A 21909-nucleotide genomic window follows, 5' to 3' on the forward strand; every position below is an offset into this window, starting at 1 on the left:
CCAGTACAAGGTTCACCCGTGTCAGACAGCCTGACTACTGCATATCATACGTAGCGTTGACATTAAGCGTGTATATTGACTGCAAAAGTGCTGTGCTTGCTGTTTGGCATTTCTAAGGCTTGTAAGGTTTAATGGCCCCCTTTATATTTATACTGAACTAAGACCATTCCCATTACTGTTCTACCCCTGTGACCATGACCCAATTAAATAGACATGGGCGTAGCATTTGATAAATCTCACACAAGCACAGCATGGTCCCTGTTTATTCATTTCTGCAGGACTGGATGGTTAATAAAGCAAGGGAAGCTAGGTGAGCTGATGTAAGCAGAAAAGGCAATCAAGATAAATGTGGAAAAAAAAACCTGTGGTCAATAATTCAAAGCATCTGCCAGAACAAAAACGTGTAACTAATTGTCTACAGACATGGTGGAACTAAAGGGGGAAAAAAAAACACGTAATGGTGATTTGTGACAAAAGAATAACAGCAAAAGTGAAAAAGAGTTTACAAGGTTACGTTGTACCTTACGTAATGATATTTGGTTTGAGTTGAAAATGTGGACCATCACGTGCCGACGTACGAAAAACATCACAGGGACAGCTGAGTTCAAGCATCTGGGTTCAAAGTTGGAATGTTGTACGATCCAGGGGGAGTGGTTGAGACTTGCTTTGTTCTTAAGGTTTTGTTCTGGAAATATTAATGCTGACATTAAGCCAGGGGGGGTTGAACTCATTTTCACCAGGGGGCCACATCAGCAATACAGTTCCACTTGAAGGGCCGGTTGTAACTGGAAGACTGTATAAATCAGTGGTCCCCAACTCCCCGGTGCGCGGACCAGTACGGGCCCATTGGTCATTTGGTACCAGGTTTGACACATATGCATTAAGCGATGCTCATTGGATAAACGTGACATTGCTAATAAAGCTGACTTTAGCAGAGGTAGCTGACGAGTTTACAGCTTGGAAAACCTTATGAAGTGTTAAGCTTGTGGGCTATAATATATACAGCGGGAGGTACTTATTGATAAACCAAGCGCCACCTAGTGGTTTGCGACACTTTGGGATGTTTATAATTACATTAGCAGGTAACATTAACAGCTATTTTGTCCCGTTTTTTTAAATTGAGTGGTAACAGTTAACTAGCAGTGCCGCTGCTCTATGTGCATAGCGGAAACCCTAGATGCTAGAGATGTCCGATATTATCGGACAAATATTAACATAATTAAGTAATATTGGTAAGAATTGTTATCGGCTTTTCCCTCCGATAATGAATAAGGAAGGAATCGCTTTAAAAATGTATTTTGTACAGAAAATGCTAATTTGGTGGGCCATCACAATAAAAGTAGGTAATGTGTTCCACGACAGGTGATATGTAATGAGACCAAAAAATAGTTTTAGGGAAAAGCGGCTGAGATTGGAATTGACGAAAAGCTAATACAGTGGAACCTCGATCTTGGAAATGAATTTGTTCTTGAAGGCTATTTGTAAACCGAAAAGCTTCGTTCAACATCTTAGAAACAATTTTCCCCATAGGAATCAATGAAAATTGGAGTAATCCATTACTGCACCACGAGGTTCTACTGTATGTCGAATATCGCAAATAATGGACATCCTTTACAGAATACCGCGAGAACAAAGTGTCATAACCAAGTTTTAAAGTCACTTTTAGAAACACTGAGATCTAAGCAGGTGAAACTATGCTGTTCTGGTCTATGTTCCTTCCCTCTTTTTTTTTTTTTCCTCTTTCCTCTCTGCAGCTCTGTGAGTCTCTGGAGGACCTGCTGAATGTGAATTCCGAGTTGCGTACTGACGGTCAGGCTATGTGGAATCTGATGGGAGGAATCCTGGGCCAGGTATTGGCAAATGTTAAATGATTAAATAAATCCCAAAAGTTCCAAGAGTTTCAAAAGGAAATGAAATAATACAATACATTTTTCTCAAAGAACAAAATACGTTCACATCTCAGACTTACGTAGCGATACCTGCTCTAAAATTCATGTTATTGATATTAGCTTATCCTAACAACAGTCTAAATAATTCGTAGTTTTTACCATCTTTGTTTAATCTACTTATAGTTTCCGAATTCTAATTGTTTTTAATTCATTGCCATTTTTGAACAAAGCAAATGTTTATGGTGGAGTTACAGATGGGAAAGTGTTTTTTTTTTTTACCAATTAAAAGAAGAATTCAGTGCTACCATTCATAGAAAGGTTAAAGGAAAATATAAACCTGCTGTGTGTTTATGAATACATTTTTAACCCTTGGTCGAGGCAAAAATGATCCCTGTTAGCCGTTGCTAACAGGTTACCAATGGCTCTTGCTCATCAATTTAAGGAAAGGAAAGGAAGGAAAGTGAACTCCTTGTCATTGTGACATGCTAAAAGGCTAAAATGCTGAATGACTTTTATCATTTTCTACGCAATCTACTGGAAAAATGTGGGTATTGCAGGGGAAAAGACAGAAGTATAATAATATAAATTAATTATATAATTCGGAAAAGGTTGGCGGGCCGGATTAAAAAGCTGAACGGGTCACATCCGGCCCCCGGGCCTTAGTTTGCCCATGCCTGATCTAGCTAGTGCAGTTGAAGGAAAGGAGGCCAGAGGAGAAACACTTGGTCTGGTATGACTTTTATTATTTTTGGAGGGGACTTAAAATATGCTTATTTCTCAAGCATTAAAATAACTACAGGAGGTCTTTTCCAGCTAAGCTGGCAGAATCGCATGAAGGTTTATGGTGGGGTGATAAATAAGAGCTGCAAGCAGGCATGGTCAGTGAGATTAAAGCTCGAAACTCTGCGGAGTGGAAGTTAGTGACTTATAGTAGTTTGAGCAGTACAAGTTGGTTTTGGTGTATAACTCTAACTCTGCCTCACTGTGCTGCGACAGTAGTTGGAGACAGAATTTGGCGGAGAAATACACTCAATACTTATTGGCATCAGTTTGCTTAGAATCGAATTGACCTAAAGAATCGAAATCAAATCGAATCGTGAGATTCCTAACAATACCCAGCCCGTGTGACAACGTCTAAATAAAGTAGCTTCATACTAAAGCCACCGCATGAGAGATTCAAATATATATATTTTAATTGCTCAGAACAAAACAAACATCTAAAAAGCCCATTAAAAGAATGGAGAGATGATTTTAGTACTTAGCAAAGCTACCAAGATGGACAGGAACAATCAGAAGGCTGGCAGTGAGTCTGCAATGACAGCCATAAATCACCACATTATGAGCATGCATGGTTTAAGTAGCACCATCAGTCAGAGCACAACCTGCCTTTGTGTCATCTATCTGCCACTTTTTAATCTTGCACTTATCATCCCGACTGGGCATTTGCAGAAATTATTGATGTCCCTAACTGATACTGTCATCTGTCTTCCGGTTTTGTTACTTGCTGCAGAAGTTTAGTAACTCTCGCAAAAAAAATCATCATATATATGTATATATATGTGTGTATATATGTATATGTATGTATATATATATATGTGTATGTATATGTATGTATATATGTGTGTATATTTATTTATTTATTTTTAATCAAACAGCTGCCAGGGACAGATGTGATGACAGAAGCTGTCATTTCTGCATACCCCCATATAGTATAAATCTTTTTCTCTTTTTTTTTTTTATATTGAACCGCAAAGCTTTTTCTACAGAAAGTCCTCACCTGGGCTCTGTGGCTGTCTCTAAGTGGCTCTGTGACAGAACTTTCATTTTTACACAACCACTATTTCTTAACCCTCCTTAATTCCCACAGTTTGTCTTTTTCTTTTTCTTTTATATAAATCTATCTGTTTCAAAATGGAAGGATTTTCATTAAGATCAGAGACCTCAGTTAAAATACCAGGATTGGAAATGCTAGTGTCATTGGTAAAGCACTAAATCAGAGGTATGCTTAGGCAGTGTGTCCCAAACTTTGGTCCGGGGACCCATATTTTAAAAGTCACAAACCTTCGCGACTCAAGTCTATAGACATAAATCTCGGGTTGCGACCCAGACGTTGGGAAACATTATGCTAAGGTGTCAAAAAAATTAATAGAGTACATTAATGAGCTCTTTTATTTGATTGTCTCTTTTGCTTAAACCTATCCAGGTTCCATCTTTCGAACGCCGTACGAAACTTCCTGTACTCATGATTCACGATATGATTCACAATTTTGTGTTCACAACACATTTTGTCACGATTTGACCAATTGACCAAATGCAATGATCCTTTATATGTAAGAACAATTTTTTGTGCATACCGCCACCTACTGTACTACGGTGTGAGGTCTCACAGTATGACTATGTCTTTTTAGATTCTTTTCTCTCAACCGATGCGAACTGTGACCCATTTGTATCAATTTTAAACCGATTCACGACGCCTCCCCCCCACTGTAAACCCAAGTACTGCCGACTTGAACAGTACAAAGTGCGACTTTCGCACACTTCATCTGAAGTTTTAAGTGTATCAGCTGACTCACGTCAGCAGTGTCGATAGGTTCGCCCGATTAAAAGTAACAGATTTTTGGATGAGGAGATAACTTCCAACAGTTATTTCTGATCTCGTAGTTGCGTTGCCTCATCTGTTACTGCAGGCAGCACGAAAGTGCTTTTAAAAGGGGGAAGAAAAAAAAAACCCAAAAAAAAACTCTCATCTGTTCAATGTCAGACTTGGTCTCTACAAGATAAGTTTTCTAATTAACCCTCGTGGCAGCAGTGCAGATACAAGCAGCTGTCTGCTGTTGCAGCCCACCTGCCACATACAACAGCACTTTTCTAAAAGAATATAAGACACAACTTTATTTTTCATTTCTTTTGCCGCATCCACTCACATTTCCGATCTTACATGGCCCCTATATTTTCACTGATACTCTGCTGGAGTTGTATTACTATCAGTTACTATCTGCGGTTCAACTGGAAATGTCCTAATTTAGAGGTGTCTTCACCGCTTAGATCGGGAATTGCTGATAGATCGTGAGCAATGAAATCATTTTGTGCCTTGTTGTGGAAATTTTTTCATATGTTCGTGGAAATATCCACCACAGCACCAACATATAATAAGTATATGTATATATATATTAGTATATATTTATAATAAGTATATACCGTATTTTCCGGACTACAGAGCGCACCTGAATATAAGCCGCACCCAAGTTAAAAAAAACAACAACTATATATTTACATATATAAGAAGTACCCAAAAACTAGTGTGTTCTTCTTTGTACTGACTTCCCCTGTCTCTCGTTCTTCCACTTCCTGCTAGATCGCCCCCTGGCGGCTGAAGAAAGATCCATAGAAAAGCCGCATCTTTGTATAAGCCGCATGGTTTCGAAGCGTGGGGGAAAAATTAGCGGCTTATAGTCCGGAAAATACGGTATTTAAAACGGCAACACAACAACAGTTCTCTCAGTCCGGGGGAAAAGACTGCTCCTCGAGAAGGGGGCATTCAGGTACCATAGGAAATACGAGGGGCACTCAGGTTATGCAATTAAACTTGTGCAAAATAAAGGTTTATTGAATTTGATAAGATATTTTTTTATTATTATATCAGTGCTTAATTTGGTCTTAAAATAATGTTTCACTTATCACAATAGCATCTTTCTTTGAAATGAGTGATTTCAGATTTTTTTTTTAATGCTGTCTGTGATATCAGTGCTGTGTTTGCTGTGAAGAGAGTCGATGTTATATCTAAAAATGTTTTACGAAAACGTTCGCTTTTGTTCTTTTCACCTTATTCATAGAAACTCAACACTCCAGCTGTTCTTAAAGCTCCAAAAGAGAGGAAGCCAAGCAAGAAAGAAGGAGGAACCCAGGGGAAGTCTTCCAGTCTGCCAGCCATCCTGTACAGGTCAATATAAAGTTTCTGGAAAGATGCTAGGAAATTAGGATTTTTGGCAGGATTCTAGCCACAGCTGAATAATCTAAAATCTAAAAAGATATCGAATGTGCCTCTAGGAATTTGTTCTTAATGTTTTCACTTGGTATTGAATCGTTGTTATATACCTGTGACTGAAGGTACATGCATTACTCCACACCTTATGACCAGCTGTCATTCACAGACTTAATTTCTTACAGTAGATTAGAATACTATTTCTCATTGCATAAGCTTCTAATCTAGTTAAGTAAAATAAATGTAATAATAAATATACAATAATTAACTTAAGGTAGATTTTTTTTATTTTTTTTATTACTTTTCTCAGTTTCATTATTTACTTGACTGGTTTGCTGTTTTGCCAGTGAGTTGTGCCTCACATTTATTCTGCAGTTTTACATAAAATAATTCAACACCGAGTGTACCATATTTTTTCGGAATAAAAGTCGCACAGGAGTATAAGTCGCACCGCTGCCCTCTAGCAGCTGTCAGTGTGAAAATAACGAACATGTAAATTTTCAGTGGTACAGGAGTAGCAGATACTGGTACTTAAGCCTAGAGTGCCCTCTAGTGGCTGTCAGTGTGAAAATAACGTAAAATTATATATTTTAATATTCAAGTCGCACATCAGTGTAAGTCGCAAACCCAGCCAATTGATGAAAATCAGTATAAGTCGCAAGCCCAGCCAAATGATGAAAAAAAAGTCTGACTTATAGGCCGGGAAAATACAGTAAGTGCAATTAAAAAAAAGAGGTGATCTGACAATTTCATACATCTCCTACTGATAGGTCAACATTTGTTGTCTGTCCAGAATAGTTCAATGTGGTTATGAGCAAGCTGCAATTTGACGTAATGTGTTTCTGCAGTTGTGGCATCTGTAAGAGAAACCAGGACCAACATCTGTTGGTGCTGTGTGACACCTGTAAGCTCTACTACCACCTAGGCTGCCTGGAGCCCCCACTGACACGCATGCCCAAGAAGACCAAGAACAGCTACTGGTGAGTGTAGCAGAAGCTCCATATTTGACAATTATAAAACGTATACCTAAAAATAATGTCTAAAATAATTCCTGTAATAAAATAATTGAGATCCAAAAAAAGTAACTCTATCAACAAGTAAAGTCATACCAAACAAGACGATTGTTAGCTTGCTGTGCAAATGTTAGCAAGACACTCCCGGTCATCACATTCTGTATATAATTAGGCCAAAGCCTTAGGACTCTGCAAGTTCTACTTCAAACCTAGCTTAAAATGTGCTTCTAGAAAAATAAATAAAACGTACAATTGCACTCATTCACCAATCTTACATTTTACCGGCTTTGTCCTTAAACAGGGGTTACAGTTCTTTATTTCCGACCGAGAAGATAATAAGCGGTAAATATTTGTTTTTGCTTTGGCAAACTGGGTGCTCAAACACAATTTGCATTACCTTAAATATGTGATGGTTCGTGCTGATGGAAGAACTTGAATTTTTTAAAATGCATTTTTTTCAGCCAATGCAGGGATTTTTTTTTTTTTTTTAAATCACTTTACTTGCACTTAGTTAAATTCTTAGGGTCAATACGGGTTTAAATTTCTACCTGACTAAACCTTACTCTATCTTTTTACTTGATATTAATGTATGTGAAATATATGTGTGTCAATGATTTGTACTGTGTAGTATTTTTTTTTAAGGAAGAGCAGCCATTTCGAAGTAGAAGTACAGGGAGAGGGAGAAAAAATTTTTTTTTTTTTCAAATTTATTCTGTTAGTATCGGATTCTGAATGGCCTGAACATCATCTATTATCATTATCTATAATGAAGAAATTAAAGGGATATAACTGGATTTTTTTTAATGAAGTAAATTAATAAAACTGTCTCCCACTGCGGCCCGGTACAAAATGACCTGGAGGTCGGCACTGGTCACAACCACGTGTATCAAAGGTTGCAGTGGTGGTAGAATTATTTCTAACTCTCCGTTCTTCTTTACCTTGAAACTCATCAATCACATTACCGGCTGAATCAGCTGATATTTTTTTTGGGTTGTTGTCATTGATTTGATTTAGATTGCAGATTGCATGTTTTCCTTAACTTTGCCACAGTCCCTAACATTAGAAAGCAGTCAGGATAAAGAGGTGGTTAACTAAGATTTTACCTCAGGGATTCCACTGAAAGCAGCTTTAAATGATTAAGCCTGTGATGATAAAATCAATTCAGTTCCTTAAGAGCAGCTTTCTTCCTTGTCCTTAGGCAGTGCTCCGAGTGTGACCAGGCCAGCAGTGATGAGGCTGATATTGCCATGGAAACGCTACCTGATGGTACCAAAAGGTCCAGGAGGCAGATCAAAGGTCCAATCAAATTCATACCGCAGGAAATGTCGCCGGAGCCGAAGAAACACCAAGTGAGAGGCACGGTGTGTATGAGAAGTGAAAATGTCAAATTAACGAGCAGAAACTAATTTCCTCGTGTACACCAGCGACTCAAACGTTGACTCAGAGCCCCTCAAACTGCAGTATAACACATTGTTATCTTTAAAAATGGCGGATAGATTTTTCTGCGTTCTCGCGTGTTTTCTGCGCTGATGATCTCTATCGACCGATATTATCGGTCTGATATTAGCACATTTTGTAATATCTGGAGGAAATGTTAGCATTTTTCCCTCCGATAATGAAAATCCGATAACGCGATGCCTGGGATTCGCAAAGTAATTGCCTGCACTAGAAATAGTGCATTCGCGAAGTAATTGCCTGCACTAGAAATAGTGCAATACCCCGGCAACAGACCAATCAGATGCCTCAGTTCTCTGAAGAACCTTTATTGAAACACAAGTGCAGTAACTCGTTCTAAATTCATTTATTGCTCTCAACCCAGCTTCTCCAAAAACATCTTTTCCTCCTCCAACATTCTCCGCATTCCCTCTTCCTCATACCCCTAACTGTTAACTCTTTCATAACACATGAACACAGGACATTATGAGCGCTAAATAAGCCTCTAGTCACTAGATGGCAGCATTGAAGTTTATTTTGTTAATCTTCATTGATAATCAGGGAATCAGGATTGATATCAGAAATTAAGCGTTTGGCCAATATCGGCATATCGGATATCGGCAAAAAGTTAATATCGGACATTGCTACCTATTTTTTAGGGAAGTTGCAATGGTCTTAATGCTGGTTTGAAAGTTATTGAATAAACAGTTACATACGCTGTCCTGGCAATATTTATCTCAGTTCGCATGAACGCTCCAGCTATCTGCTCCTGACCATCCAGGATCCGTATCATTATGTATACGATATGATTAACGTTGAAAGCAACGCGTATGGCGCGGCGCAGATCAAGTATGAAAAATAATTTACGGGGAAAAAAAAAAAAGGAAACCAGCAGGTCAGTTCTACCGAAGAGACAGCATCGAGTGGGAAATGAGGGAAATGCGCAACACTTGCTACACCTCCAACCTACTGACGTTATTACGTATTTGTGTACTAAAACAGATTTGATATTTCATTCAGAATTTTGTGGACATTTTTAAAAGTTAAAACCGAAAAAACCAAACACGCTGCTTACACTTGCCTTAATGTGTCGGTGCAGAAGGAGCAGCTCAGGGAACGAGGAATCACACATGGTCACACACCTGCAGCTCTGGATGTATTAAATCAGAAGGACTACACAGTGTTTCCCATTAATTTCTCATTAATTACAAATGACTACGATGGCCCATTTATTCTGACACTGTTCCGTAATGATCTCATTTCTTTTACACATCTCACAATAACGCACCGCGTTTCCGACATGGGGTTTGAAGGCAGTGCTCTTAGAAATTGCTCCGCGGCCGGTGCTTGGCACTTTGTGAGGTTATTATTTAACAGCAGCAGTGAATATAATAGACTAGTAGTGTGGCTAGGTATGTTGAATCTGTATGGCAAAATTAGAAAATGTAACTTACCGTAATAAACCTTAGACTGAGCGCTCTGTCTGTCTGCCCACGTTTGATCACTGTATGTTAGTGTTTTTAATGGCCTTCGTTTTATCGCGCTATAATGGCTCGGATTTTAGTGACGGTGGTATAAAAGACGAATGTAAGAATTCACTCTTAAGCACCCTGCACCCGCCATGCACTGGATACACACCCGTCATCCGAAGACAAACCTTTAAATCACAGTAATGTCCTACAGAGGAGACCTTTACAGTCAAGTAACGCTGTGACAAAGAAACGCTTCTGAGCACAGTATGTTATCCAGTTTTGTCAACCCGAAGGAAAATCTTCAAAGCACATTAATGTTTCTCACATTGTCCAGTAGCACAAAGAAAGAAATTAAAATGTGCACAAGGATCAACGAGGCTGGCTACAGCAACGTCTGGCATGCCGATGTGGCCCCTGTCACCTCAGCTTGTGTAGAGAGACTGGCGCTTGACGTAGCTTTTCTACGATTTGTCCCTAGTTTGTTCAAGCAGCTAGCAGAAATCGCTACGATTCTCAAAAGCGGATTATTCCCATATCTTCCATTCAAATCTAAACATTGAACACTGCACCAAAAAAATGTTTGAATCAGAGAATACTTTCTTTGTAAAATTCTGGACAATGTCTCTGAAAGGGTTTGAAGTTGTGATGGATTGATCGGATACTCAGGACCAGTATCGATGGAACACCTGTCAAATTTTCAGGATTTCACATTGGGAAAAAAATAACTGTAACCCGTTCGATCCGAAACTTAGGCCCACAACTTAGGTTTTCGCAACATGCGGTTGCCTCAGCAATGGCAGCCCGTGCCACGCTGGGAGGGGAGGTATCGGATTGATGACAGTAATGGAGATACTCAGTATTTTCACAATCTTTAACTTACAAATTTAAAAAAAAATACCCAGGCTCCTACTTTGAACATGTACCTTAAATCTTTTGCTTTTGACTTTTACTTTTATTAATAAAACAACTACCGTATTTTCCCGTCTATAAGTCGCAGGAAGTAAAAGTCGCACCAGTGCCCTCTAGCGGCTGGCAGTGTGAAAAAAAAAGAACCCGTAAATTTTCGGTGGTACAGGAGTAGCAGATACTGGTACACAAGCCTAGAGTGCCCTCTAGCGGCTGTCAGCGTGAAAATAACAGAGATGTGAAATTAAATATTTTAATATATAAGTCGCGCTTCAGAATAAGTCGCAAACCCAGCCGAAGGATGAAAAAAAGTGCAACTTATACTCCGGAAAAATACGGTAATAGCATTTTGCGACAGCTGACACTGTAAAGAAAAAGAAGAAGAAAAAAAAAACACCACAACCTCTCTCCTCCTACCCCCACTGCCTACGACTTGCCTTTACCAACAGTCATCTGATTAAGTAACACCAGGCTTCCTCTCAGCCCCTTCAAGAAGCCTCTCAGATTGATATCTGAAAGATTGGTAGTGAGAAGAGGAAGAGGGCTTGTTTTGTATTGCCTGTCATTCCAGCTTCGCTTTTCTGCGTCACCTGCTTCCCGTCATCTGGGACAGAAAGCATACTCATGCTGTTAAAAACCCCCGGCTGGTCTCAGCAGAGCCAGCACTGTTAAATCTACTCCATTCTCAATTACAAACGCACGTTAGAAATTTACCAAAGATGCGGATAAGTATCTCAGATATGTTTCTCTACAGCGTACCCCTCCATAGAGTGTAACATAACAAAGCGTTGGAGTCTGTGTAAACATTGTTTCAATGCATGTTTTAAAATATAGGTGCTGGGACTTAAAAGGGATTAGGGAGCTTTTTTTTAATGTTTTTAATGTAGCCTCAGCCAGTCAGGTGAGGCACTTTAGTGCACTATTTATCTTCAAATGCAAGGCGAGCAACAGCAAGCCGTGCCAGAAGATCCCTGGTTTTTAATGCTTTATGCTTTTTCCAGGGCTCCACAGAACTGGCACTTCTCGAAAGCATTTGTTTGACTTTATCCAGGTCTGGCTAATCAGACTCCCGCTGGCCTCTGATGTTGCTCACTGTGTGTCAGGGAGCAATACATACAAAGTACATCTTTGTGCCTATATTTCTCTATGTAGTTCCAAAGGGGCAACATTTGCATGATTTTGTTTTTTTTTTCTTCAAATAATAGCATGACATATACATCAAGAATCTATAGTATATATATTTATATAGCAAATATGGGATATGTGTTTACATATACATGTTTCTAAGTATATATTAGGGGTTCAAAAATAGTTGCATCAAGGTCATCTGGATGGAGTAGCTTTGTCGTCTTGAAGACCTCTCATCCAAGATGTAACTGTTTTTGGATAAGATGACCTGGATGACTAAGTACCTATACAGATATAGGTATATTAGAGGTGTAGGAAAATATCAATAAACTAAATTATTGCGATATTTTTGTTTCACGATATCGTATCAATATTCTGCAGCACATGCAAATATCCATGTCGTTTTCATGATATTTGATTTTTTGATCAAAAATCTAGATCCCTCTGTTCCAAATTTGAGTAACCTGAGGCATGTAACAGCATTGTGTGTTTACTATGCTGACAGTTTTATGTATCACAATATATATATATCGCAATATATATCGCAGCAATATATATCGCAATATATATATATATATCGCAATATATATCGCAATATATCGCAATATATTGAATTGTTGCCCCTGTATCGTAAGCAAAGCTACATTAGGTTTTTATCGTTTAAAGACTTTTTTGAAGTATGTAAGTATGTAGTAAGTACGCAGAATGTGATTTGCGTTAGTAAAATCTGGTGAATGTGTTCTTCTCTTAGTAAATGCGTAACATCTGGTGAATGTGTTCTTCTCTTAGTATTTTCTGAATCCCTACATTATAAGTAGGACTTGACTTTCCAAGCGTTCACATATCAACCGATCAATATATAAATATACGCGACATAAATAATTGACTGCCTGAACCAGAAAGGTCGTAAAACAATTATGAAAATTAGATTTTCATAAACAGATGTCTGCTGATGCCTTAATGTCCGCTTATCGTTCATTTATCACTTGGCCATTGATTAACTGACATTTCACTACATCATTTTGAGTGCCTGCTTATTATCACTTTTGTCACTGCGACCAAACCAGACAACGTTTTCTACTGTAACCGTAGTGTTCGTTTTTTTTTAAAAAATCTGCCATATCAACATACGCTATCAATCATGAGGAAATTAGCAGAATTAACTCATTACATCTTTTTACTACCACTTTCGAAGCTCTGTTAATTTGTCTAATCCTGTGTCAAATGATTCATGCATGCTAAAGATGCGGCGATGTACTTAATTAAAACTTTTTTTTTTTTTTTTTTTTTTCCTCGCCTGCGGTTTTCATTTTTCCCCTCCTTAGCGGTGCCTGAGATTAACCGTAGCTCTGTGTCTTTCGGCTAGACTAGCATCTCAATTGGATTTTTTTTCTTTTAACCTTATAAGGTTTGTAACTCATCTGATGCCACTTTGAACAGGCATTATTATTATATTTATATATATATATATATGGAGCCTTTGTTTGGTGCTTCATGTACACCAGTGCCAGGAAAGAGCGGGAGCCAACTGGCAGCATGTTTGCAATTAGCAATCTTATTGATAAGTGCTCCATCTGGTTAGAGATGGTAAGCCAACAGCAACAGATTGAATTGTTTTTACAGTCTGTTTAAATACGCCATCATATTTCTTTGCCCTTTAAAGCAGCTTTTCCAGTACAGAGACATTTTATTTTTTGTCCTTTTCATCTCAGAGCTGCACCGTAGGTGGCAACTTTGTTCCGGACAGATATGTGAGAAAGAATCTGATTAAATGTGTGCTTTTAGCACACGCAGCTTAACTATTGTTTTACTTTCAGCGCTGTTGAATCTGACTGCTTTACTGTGAATTAATTCAGGGAAGGATTCTTATGATCTATGTCTAATGAAAAGAAAAATTGTACCTAGATTTTATATCAACCTTTATTTTCAACTAGTGAAAAGGGGCAGAAATGTTTTAAATATGTATTAAATTTTTTTACTCCTGCTGTGTGCATCAACAAAGAAAATTGTCTTGGTAAACACTGTTTACGTTAAAATTGCGACCATTTCGCCAATGTGTTTTTTTTTTTTTGCAAAATTCAGAATAGACATTTGCTGTGATTTTTTGCAATACTGTGTATCAGTGGTACAGTTAAAATAATTATTAATTTAATTGAATTTATTTATAAGTGCAATAATATTTTTGACCATACGTTCAACTTGGTGTTTATTATCTGTAATGATGCGATCCATGGAAAATGCTGTTCCAGGTATTTACGCGCATATAAACCCACCCCCTGATTTGATCTTTTTGATATTTTTTCGGTGTTTTAAATTTGGCTTATACGCGAGTATGTACGGTAACTTTGTGTGACGTGCCGTATCGGGTTGATATCGGTATCGGCAGATACTCCAAAATGCAGTATCGTACATGCAAAAGTTGAATCGAGCCATCCCTAGTTCAGAGTTTGTTTTTTACCAGCCCAAAAGGACTTAGTCTGGCGTTTTCAGCTAGCTGCGTGAACGAGACAAAGATGAAAGTGATGGAATAAAGCTAGTGCATTATTCTAACGTTCACTTGATGTAAGGTTTTCTTTCTTTTTTTTGCAGAGAACCAGAGGACAGAAGAGAAAGAGGATCCTCACATGTGACGAGAAAGAAGAAAAAATCGAGGTTTGTTCCTTTGAGCTGCTCCTTGATTTCACATATACCGGTTAATTGTTGAAATACAAACATGCCATGGAAACAATTACGTGACAGTGTTCTTTTGTTTAAAAAAGGCTAGCTGGTAGATTTTTATTATCGTAAGTAGTTCTTCACATAAACCTTTTAAATGTAGCGCTATTTTAATTTGAGTTGTCTTTTCACCCAAAAAGTCGGAGCTGACAAAGAAAATTAGAACAACTTTCCAACAGGGATGTCCGATACTATCGGCCAGCATAATTATGTAATATCTGTAAGAATCGTTATCGGCTGTTACCTCCGATGTTGATGAAAACCCGATAACGCAATGCTTGGAATCTCTTGTGGGGTACTGAGACGTTTTGGGGAGAAACAGCTGCATATATCAGTATTGGTTGATGTCGGAATCGGAAATTAAGTGTTTGGACAATATCGGCGTATCGGATATTAGCAAAAAGTTAATATCGGACATATCTACTTTCCAAGCAAAAATGTTCGAATTTTTTCTGCAGAATCCTTTTGATGTTCACTTTAGTTTTCTTCTGGTGTCGTTACATTTCATTTTTAGTCCAGCATTGCATTCCTCCTCATGTTATGAACGTTTTTCCAATCTTCTCATCTGTGTTTCCATAGGAACCGCTGCCACGAGAACGCCGCCAACGGCAATCTGCGATGCAGAAAAAACCCAAAGCTGAAGACACCAGGACCGAGTGCACGACGTGCAAAGGGCCAGGAGACAATGAAAACCTAGTCAGGTAAGTTTGTGTGTGTCCGTGTCCGCGTGTGTGTGCGCGCGCGTCTGTCCGCAGACAGCCATATCCTCCTGATGATTAAAGTTCAGTCTTCATTAGTCTCTGTCCGCCTGCTCTGTGCAGAGTGGGGGGCTAAGGGTATCTCCTCTGTAGCCCCTCTATATTGAGCTGCCACATACATTTGCACAGTTCATTAAGGCATAATGAATAGCTCAGTTTATTCTGCTCCTTCCGTGAGATTTCAGGTGTCAGGACTCTAATAAACAGGATTCTTCACTGATATTAAAGTTCTTCAGAGAAGAGTGGAAAAAAAAAAAATCCAGATTACCATGAGAGGAATGTCAGCCTTTTGACATGTGACGAGGCTAATCTCTTAACTTACTTCACGCAGAACTTATTTCCGTTCATTTTTTTTTTTAATTACAGCTCTTTCGGCCGTCCACTTTTTCTTCACTTTCTAAAACTTTTGCACTGTGAACAATTAAATCGACCTTTATCCTTAAGGCCAGCAATGCATGCAACACTGTTCGAGACACAGAACGTTGCGAAAACTCACGGCCGCCCACTGTACCAGGTCGGTGACTTCGATCGTGGAAAAAGTTGCAGTAAACAAACCGGCATTTAAGTCAGGAGACGGACGTCAGAAACAAACATCGCTGCGTGGCGACCATCTTTTTTTTTATTATTATCAATCCAATCCTCATGTCTAATAAAACGAAGCAGTATTTCTTTGCCGAGTCCGTGGACGACGGGGTTTCTGCTCCACTAACAGTGAGTGTGAGAAGCGCAATTCAGTTTGTTTATTGTGGTATCCGTCCACTTTTAAACACAAAAGCAACAACACATCACATCATTTTCCCATATTTTCTTTTGAATTTTACTATTCTTTTTAGCTTTCTGTTTTTTCAAAAGCATTATGTTTTTCGTCTTTGCTTGTTGCTATCAGAGCATTGTAAACACTACAATATTCTTCTTATTATTATTGTTATAATAATAATAATAATAATAATAATAATAATAATATTGTAGACTGGATAAGTGCAACTTGGTCTTTTATTGTATAATGTATTTGATTATTATGATTATTATTATTATTACATACATGTAATACTATTATTATTATTGTTGTTGTAGTTGTAATAATAATTCAACACATTACCCAAAAAAAAAAAACTAAGTTACAACAACTCGGTCGTCCCCAATTTTTTGTGCCCACCACCCCAAAAAAAACAAAAAAAAAACCCAGGACACACACACACCTATTTTGTTTTCAGACTTGTTTATTTCACACATTTCTAATGTAACTGTTTTTACACACTTTAAACTTCATCCGTTTTATGCTAGCACTGCGCTGGGATGCTAAAGCTCCTCTGAGCAGATTGAACAGGGGGCGACAGGGGAAAAAAAAAGGGAATTAAAAATAACGGTCCCTTGTTAAACATTTACAGCATTGGACAATATAATGCCTAACATTTCATTCATTCATTCCATCCATACTCCCCCCCTTGTACCAGTCGAGGGGCGTGCCCCCCACTTTGGGAACCTCTTCACTAATCACCTCCAGCTGCTATAATCCATTTTGTCTCAACAATTTCAACTCTACTGGTAGAACTTTTCTGTAAAAAAATAATATTCATTCCGTTCTAATACAAGACATTTTAATTATATATTTTCTTCTTTTGGCTGCACCCTTCAGTAGTCACCACAGCAGATTATCTCGCTCCATCTCTCCCCATCTCCTCCCTCTTCTACTGTTAAACCAAGCATCTCCATGTCCTCTTTCGCTGCATCCATAAATCTTCACTGGTGTCTTCCTCCTCTCCTCTTGCCTGTCAGCTCCATTTTCGACACTCTTCGTCCGATGTATCCACCGTCTTTACTTTGCCTCTCCAGCACGAGCTCCACACTGATTGATATCAGCTGTCCCTCTCGTCTCCTTTTTTTTTTTTTTTTCTTCTCTCTCTAACCCTGTCCATTCAGATCAATCAGCATCTGCCACTTCTCCGCTTTGCCTTTTGTTCTCAAGGCTAAGTCTTGGCCTCTAAACAATACACGAAAGCAGGACCTCAGTACGATCTAATAAGCCTTTCCCTTTTGATTTTCCTGCTGTCCTTTACACCCTCCGTCGACCCTACTCATTTGAACTCGTCCACCTCTACTACTTCTACTTATTGTAGCTTTATCGTGTGACTTTCAATACTCCTTTCAATTGCTCCTGCTTCCACCTGTGTTCACCACAGAATGCAGCGTCATCTGCGAACATGATCCACGGAGCCTCCTGCCTGACCTCATCTGTCCACCTGTCCATCCCCATAGAGACCTATTTGTCACTTAAACTGCAGATCTTACTGCTGTCCTTAACCCACCCTCAACTACTTCTCTGCCACTCTCTACTTCTTCAAATTTTTGTTGTCCATCATTGCTTTGTTGGCACTTTTCATCGCTACTCCAGTCATCTTCTGGCGCTATTTCCGGTTTTCCTCCTCTGTTTCATTGGCTGTTTGCAAGAAAAGTTTGCAGTTGGGTCGGTAAACATCTCGAGCTTCCCAGTGTCATCCTACAACAAAGTATTAGTACAGCGCAGTACTCGGGGCATGTTGAGAAAAAGAAATAAAATGACAAGATTAAAGTCATACGTTGTGGTTTAAATGAGTTTCGACTAGGGATGACATCATCTGTCCACCTGTCCATCCCCATAGAGACCTATTTGTCACTTAAACTGCAGATCTTACTGCTGTCCTTACTGACCCACCCTCAACTACTTCTCTGCCACTCTCTACTTCTTCATAAAGCACCCGATCTCCTGGTCATTATGTACTTTCTCTAGACACAGTGCAACTCCTTCTGACCTTTACGCTGACGTTTCTCACTGATCCAAACCTCTTGCCTTAGCCTGCCTTGTCAACTCTTTCTCGTATCTTCGTTGTATGGCAGATCGACCGTATAACCGTCAAGTTACGACGACCTCGCACCATTGCTTTTACAAACTCTGTTGTTCCGTTCATCAGTCGTCCGCTAAAGCTCCGGTGTTATTAAGAAAACCTGGTCAAAAAAATCCATCGCACTCTCTCCTAAATGTCTCCGTACCTCTACAGATATGTTATCCGGACCAATCACCTTTCTCCCTCTTAACCCTACCCTTCGTCCTTATAGCCGCCCTCATTTTCTATGTGCTGTTGCTCTGTACTTTTTTTTTTTTTTTTAATAGAGAGAGATCTGATGTTATCTTTTCCTCCATATATTATCTCTCCGGTGCCTCCCTCACTACTATGCTTCTCCGTATAACCTTTCTGTCTTATCAGCACATTTTCCTCACTTACCTGCACATTTCTGTCTTATGTCTTTAGCCAACTATCTTCATCTGATCTAATGTAAAATATTGCAGTACATTTTTTAAATTTTTTTTATTATAGTATTTTTTTTTTTTTTTTTTTACTATGCTACTTGCTTGAACCCCTTACATTTTTCATTTACCTTCTGTCAGTGACATTGGTTTCCATCAACTGGTCTCTGATTGGTAGTTACGGGAGCTCATCGTATTCTGAATTGTGTTTATTTCTACATTTATTTTAAGCTATTATTTAAAAAAACAAACTGACCACCACGGTGATGTCGGATGAGTACCGCTAACACTGCGGTCTAAACGGTGCCTTAGAAGTACGGCCGTTTGACGAAAAAGGGACTAACACTGCAGTCTAAAGAAGTACGGCCGTTTGACGAAAAAGGGGAGTGTTGGGAAGAAAAAAAAAAAAAATGAACATCATGTGGGGGCATCAGTAAAAAAGGACCAGTGCACGTGTTTTCGGTTGTGCTTGTGAGGCATTTATGAAGTTGTAAGGGTTGTCAGTGTCAGGGTGTGAGGTGTGCTGCCCTGACTCTTTCTATCTTTGCATTGCACAGGTTGTGAGAGCCGGGGGCAGCCACCTCACCGGCCGTAAAAACGCGGGGGAGATGACCATTGGCTTAGAGAGGCAAATTGAGGCGTTGGTGAAGATTGGTGCTCGGGTCTGGCTGAAGAATGAGATCGCCACACCGGCCCCAACCACAACCAACGCTGATCCACAGTGGACCGACAACTGAAAAATTGACTGGGAGGTTTCACGAATTATGGGATCCAAACCATAAATGACAACAATATAAATATGTCCAGGTGCATCTATGCAACGGTCTGCTCATAACGTAATATGTTTGGGGTTTTTTTTTTTGATGCGATATTTACATAAGTCTTCAGACCAGAAGGTTTCCAGATTGGTATAAAATGAATTCATCATAGGCGACGGAAAGACGAGGTTAGTTTCTCAGAAGATTCCAATTTGGAGTAGACTAAATTTCTACTTAAAGTTAATATTTCAATGCACAAATTCAAATCCTAAACGCCTTTCTGGTCTGTACCATACACAAGTATTGTTTTAAAAGTAAGCCTAGATTCAAAATGCACTAAAAACGCCTCCGGCTCTGCTCCGGTTTGACCTGCTTCGCTTTCTCAGTGAACTTTTTCTTCACTTGTCAGGGTTGATTTTGGTATACAGGAGCAAGCTATTCATATACGTTCTAAAGAGAGCTGTCTTATCAGTAAACAGATTCCTCTATACTAGTTGTCAGTACCAATTCTATGGATGGATAAAAAAAAAAAAAAAAACGAATACTCTCATTGCTAGTCTACTGTTCTGCACTTCCACCTCCCGATCAAACCTCTCACCGATGCTAATCAGTTCTATTGGATCTGAAGATTCGAAAAATGTGAATAATTCTAACTGCAATTAACCGTGGTTTTTTTTTTTTTTTTTAAGATGTTTGTGTTGTGGTGTATTTTAATAGGTAGGTGAAGGAGCAGTTTTAAGAAATGTCCCCTTTTTTTATAGAACGTCCATACTTTTTTCTAGTAGATCAGTTACGGCAGTCGTTGCTGCCTAAAGGTGTCTGTGATTCCTTGAGATTAGTGTAGTTACTGGTAATAGCACTGAAATTTGAAAGTCCAAGTGTCTGATGTGCCCCTGGGTTTTTTTTTTTTTGGTCTCTTTTTGTCGGTATCTTGAAGTGACAGGTTAAGTTGACGCGTCCTCAGAGAGAAGCCCAGCTTTTTCTTCGCAACCTGGTTTGCCAAGTCGGTGCTGTCAAAACAGCTGCTACATGCTCTGTCTCGGTTCACGACACGTGTCGCATTGTGCTAGGGTTCAATATGCATGCTTTTGGGAAAAGTAATTCAAATACATTTTTCAAATTTTTTTTTTTTTTTGTTGTCTTCGGTGACACAGTTATGCGTGACCCCTTTATCTTACCACTTGTGCTCAGTCACTTTGAATACAGCAGGTCATCTATACAATACTTGCTAACCGTGATCAGTAAAATACAACGTAAACAAACGGTTTGTTCCCCTATACTTTGAATGTCAGGTAGCCGAGTAGTGTCATATATAACGTGTACAGTATTTATTAAACACTTTTCTGTTGTGTTTTCTTTTGTGCATAAATAATTTTTTTTTAATAAACATTTTTCAAGGTCTTTTTAAACTATTTCGATCCGGACCTTGACGATCATAGCGCACTACAAAACATTAACATTTTTCACCGATTTGAAAAGTCTTGCAAACCAACAGACTCGGTCCTGCAAATTTTTTGCCTGATGACTGAACAGGCGCTTAACCCAAAATTTGCGCTTAACCTAAAATTTGCAACCAACATATGGGCACCTGTGCTCCAGCCACGTACATTTCTGTTGTCCATCATTGCTTTGTTGGCACTTTTCATCGCTACTCCAGTCATCTTCTGGCGCTATTTCCGGTTTTCCTCCTCTGTTTCATTGGCTGTTTGCAAGAAAAGTTTGCAGTTGGGTCGGTAAACATCTCGAGCTTCCCAGTGTCATCCTACAACAAAGTATTAGTACAGCGCAGTACTCGGGGCATGTTGAGAAAAATAAATAAAATTACAAGATTAAAGTCAGACATTGTGGTTTAAATGAGGTTTGATTTTTGACTAGGGATGCCGATAATATTGGCCTAATGATATTCTTGGCCCGATGTTAGCATAATTATGTAATACCGGTAAGAATTGTTATCTTTACTCCGATGATTAAAACTTGATTACGCAAAGCCTGGGTCTTGCCAAATCTGCTGGAATCGTTTTTAGGGTCTTGGGACGTTTACCTCAGTTTTGGGGGTAAACAGCTTCATATATCGGAATTCGGAAATTAAGTATTTGGAAAATATCGGACAGCACTAGTTTCGATTTTAAATCTTTTACGCCATCCTAGTGTTAGGGCCAAAAAATGTTATCATGTTTGATTGTCTGCGACTGAAGTTGGACAGCACTAGTTTCAATTTTAAATCTTTTACGCCATCCTAGTATTAGGGCCAAAAAATTTAATCATGTTTGATTGTCTGCGACTGAAGTCCAGACTAGCCATGCTAACTAGCCATGCAAACGGCTTCCAACTAGTAAAGACCAGTTCAGACTTGGTGGAATAGGAAAAATGTAGTGAAAAGCTAGAGGTGTGTCCTCAGCTAAATGCTAGTATCGCTATCCCAGAATATACTGTACGTCAGTACACATATACAGATACAAATGCAGTCTGAATCACACATTCAGATGTGTTGGGCAGTTGCGATCAAAGACCTCTATTAGAGAAAAGGCTGTAGAAACAGATAATACGAAATATATCATCGATAATATGAAA

At 38.9% G+C, this 21909-nt stretch overlaps 1 protein-coding gene across 5 annotated transcripts in view; it reads left to right on the top strand.

Moving 5' to 3' along the window:
* phf14 (PHD finger protein 14) overlaps positions 1-21909 on the top strand; it is a 70104-nt gene that overhangs the window by 15052 nt on the left and 33143 nt on the right. For 3 of the 5 annotated variants that reach the window (XM_017041273.2, XM_025065090.1, XM_017041274.2), the window contains exons 12-17: positions 1755-1850; positions 5723-5829; positions 6720-6851; positions 8083-8245; positions 14414-14476; positions 15119-15240. In XM_017041273.2, the coding sequence (XP_016896762.2) occupies positions 1755-1850; positions 5723-5829; positions 6720-6851; positions 8083-8245; positions 14414-14476; positions 15119-15240 (683 nt within the window). Of the gene's footprint in view, positions 1-1754; positions 1851-5722; positions 5830-6719; positions 6852-8082; positions 8246-14413; positions 14477-15118; positions 15241-19137; positions 20908-21909 lie in introns of those variants that run through there. The other 2 variants (XM_008332113.3, XM_017041275.2) reach the window with 2 other exon arrangements.

The sequence above is a fragment of the Cynoglossus semilaevis genome, chromosome 18 (assembly GCF_000523025.1).
Source record: "Cynoglossus semilaevis isolate Cse_v1.0 chromosome 18, Cse_v1.0, whole genome shotgun sequence".
Classification (NCBI taxonomy): domain Eukaryota; kingdom Metazoa; phylum Chordata; class Actinopteri; order Pleuronectiformes; family Cynoglossidae; genus Cynoglossus; species Cynoglossus semilaevis.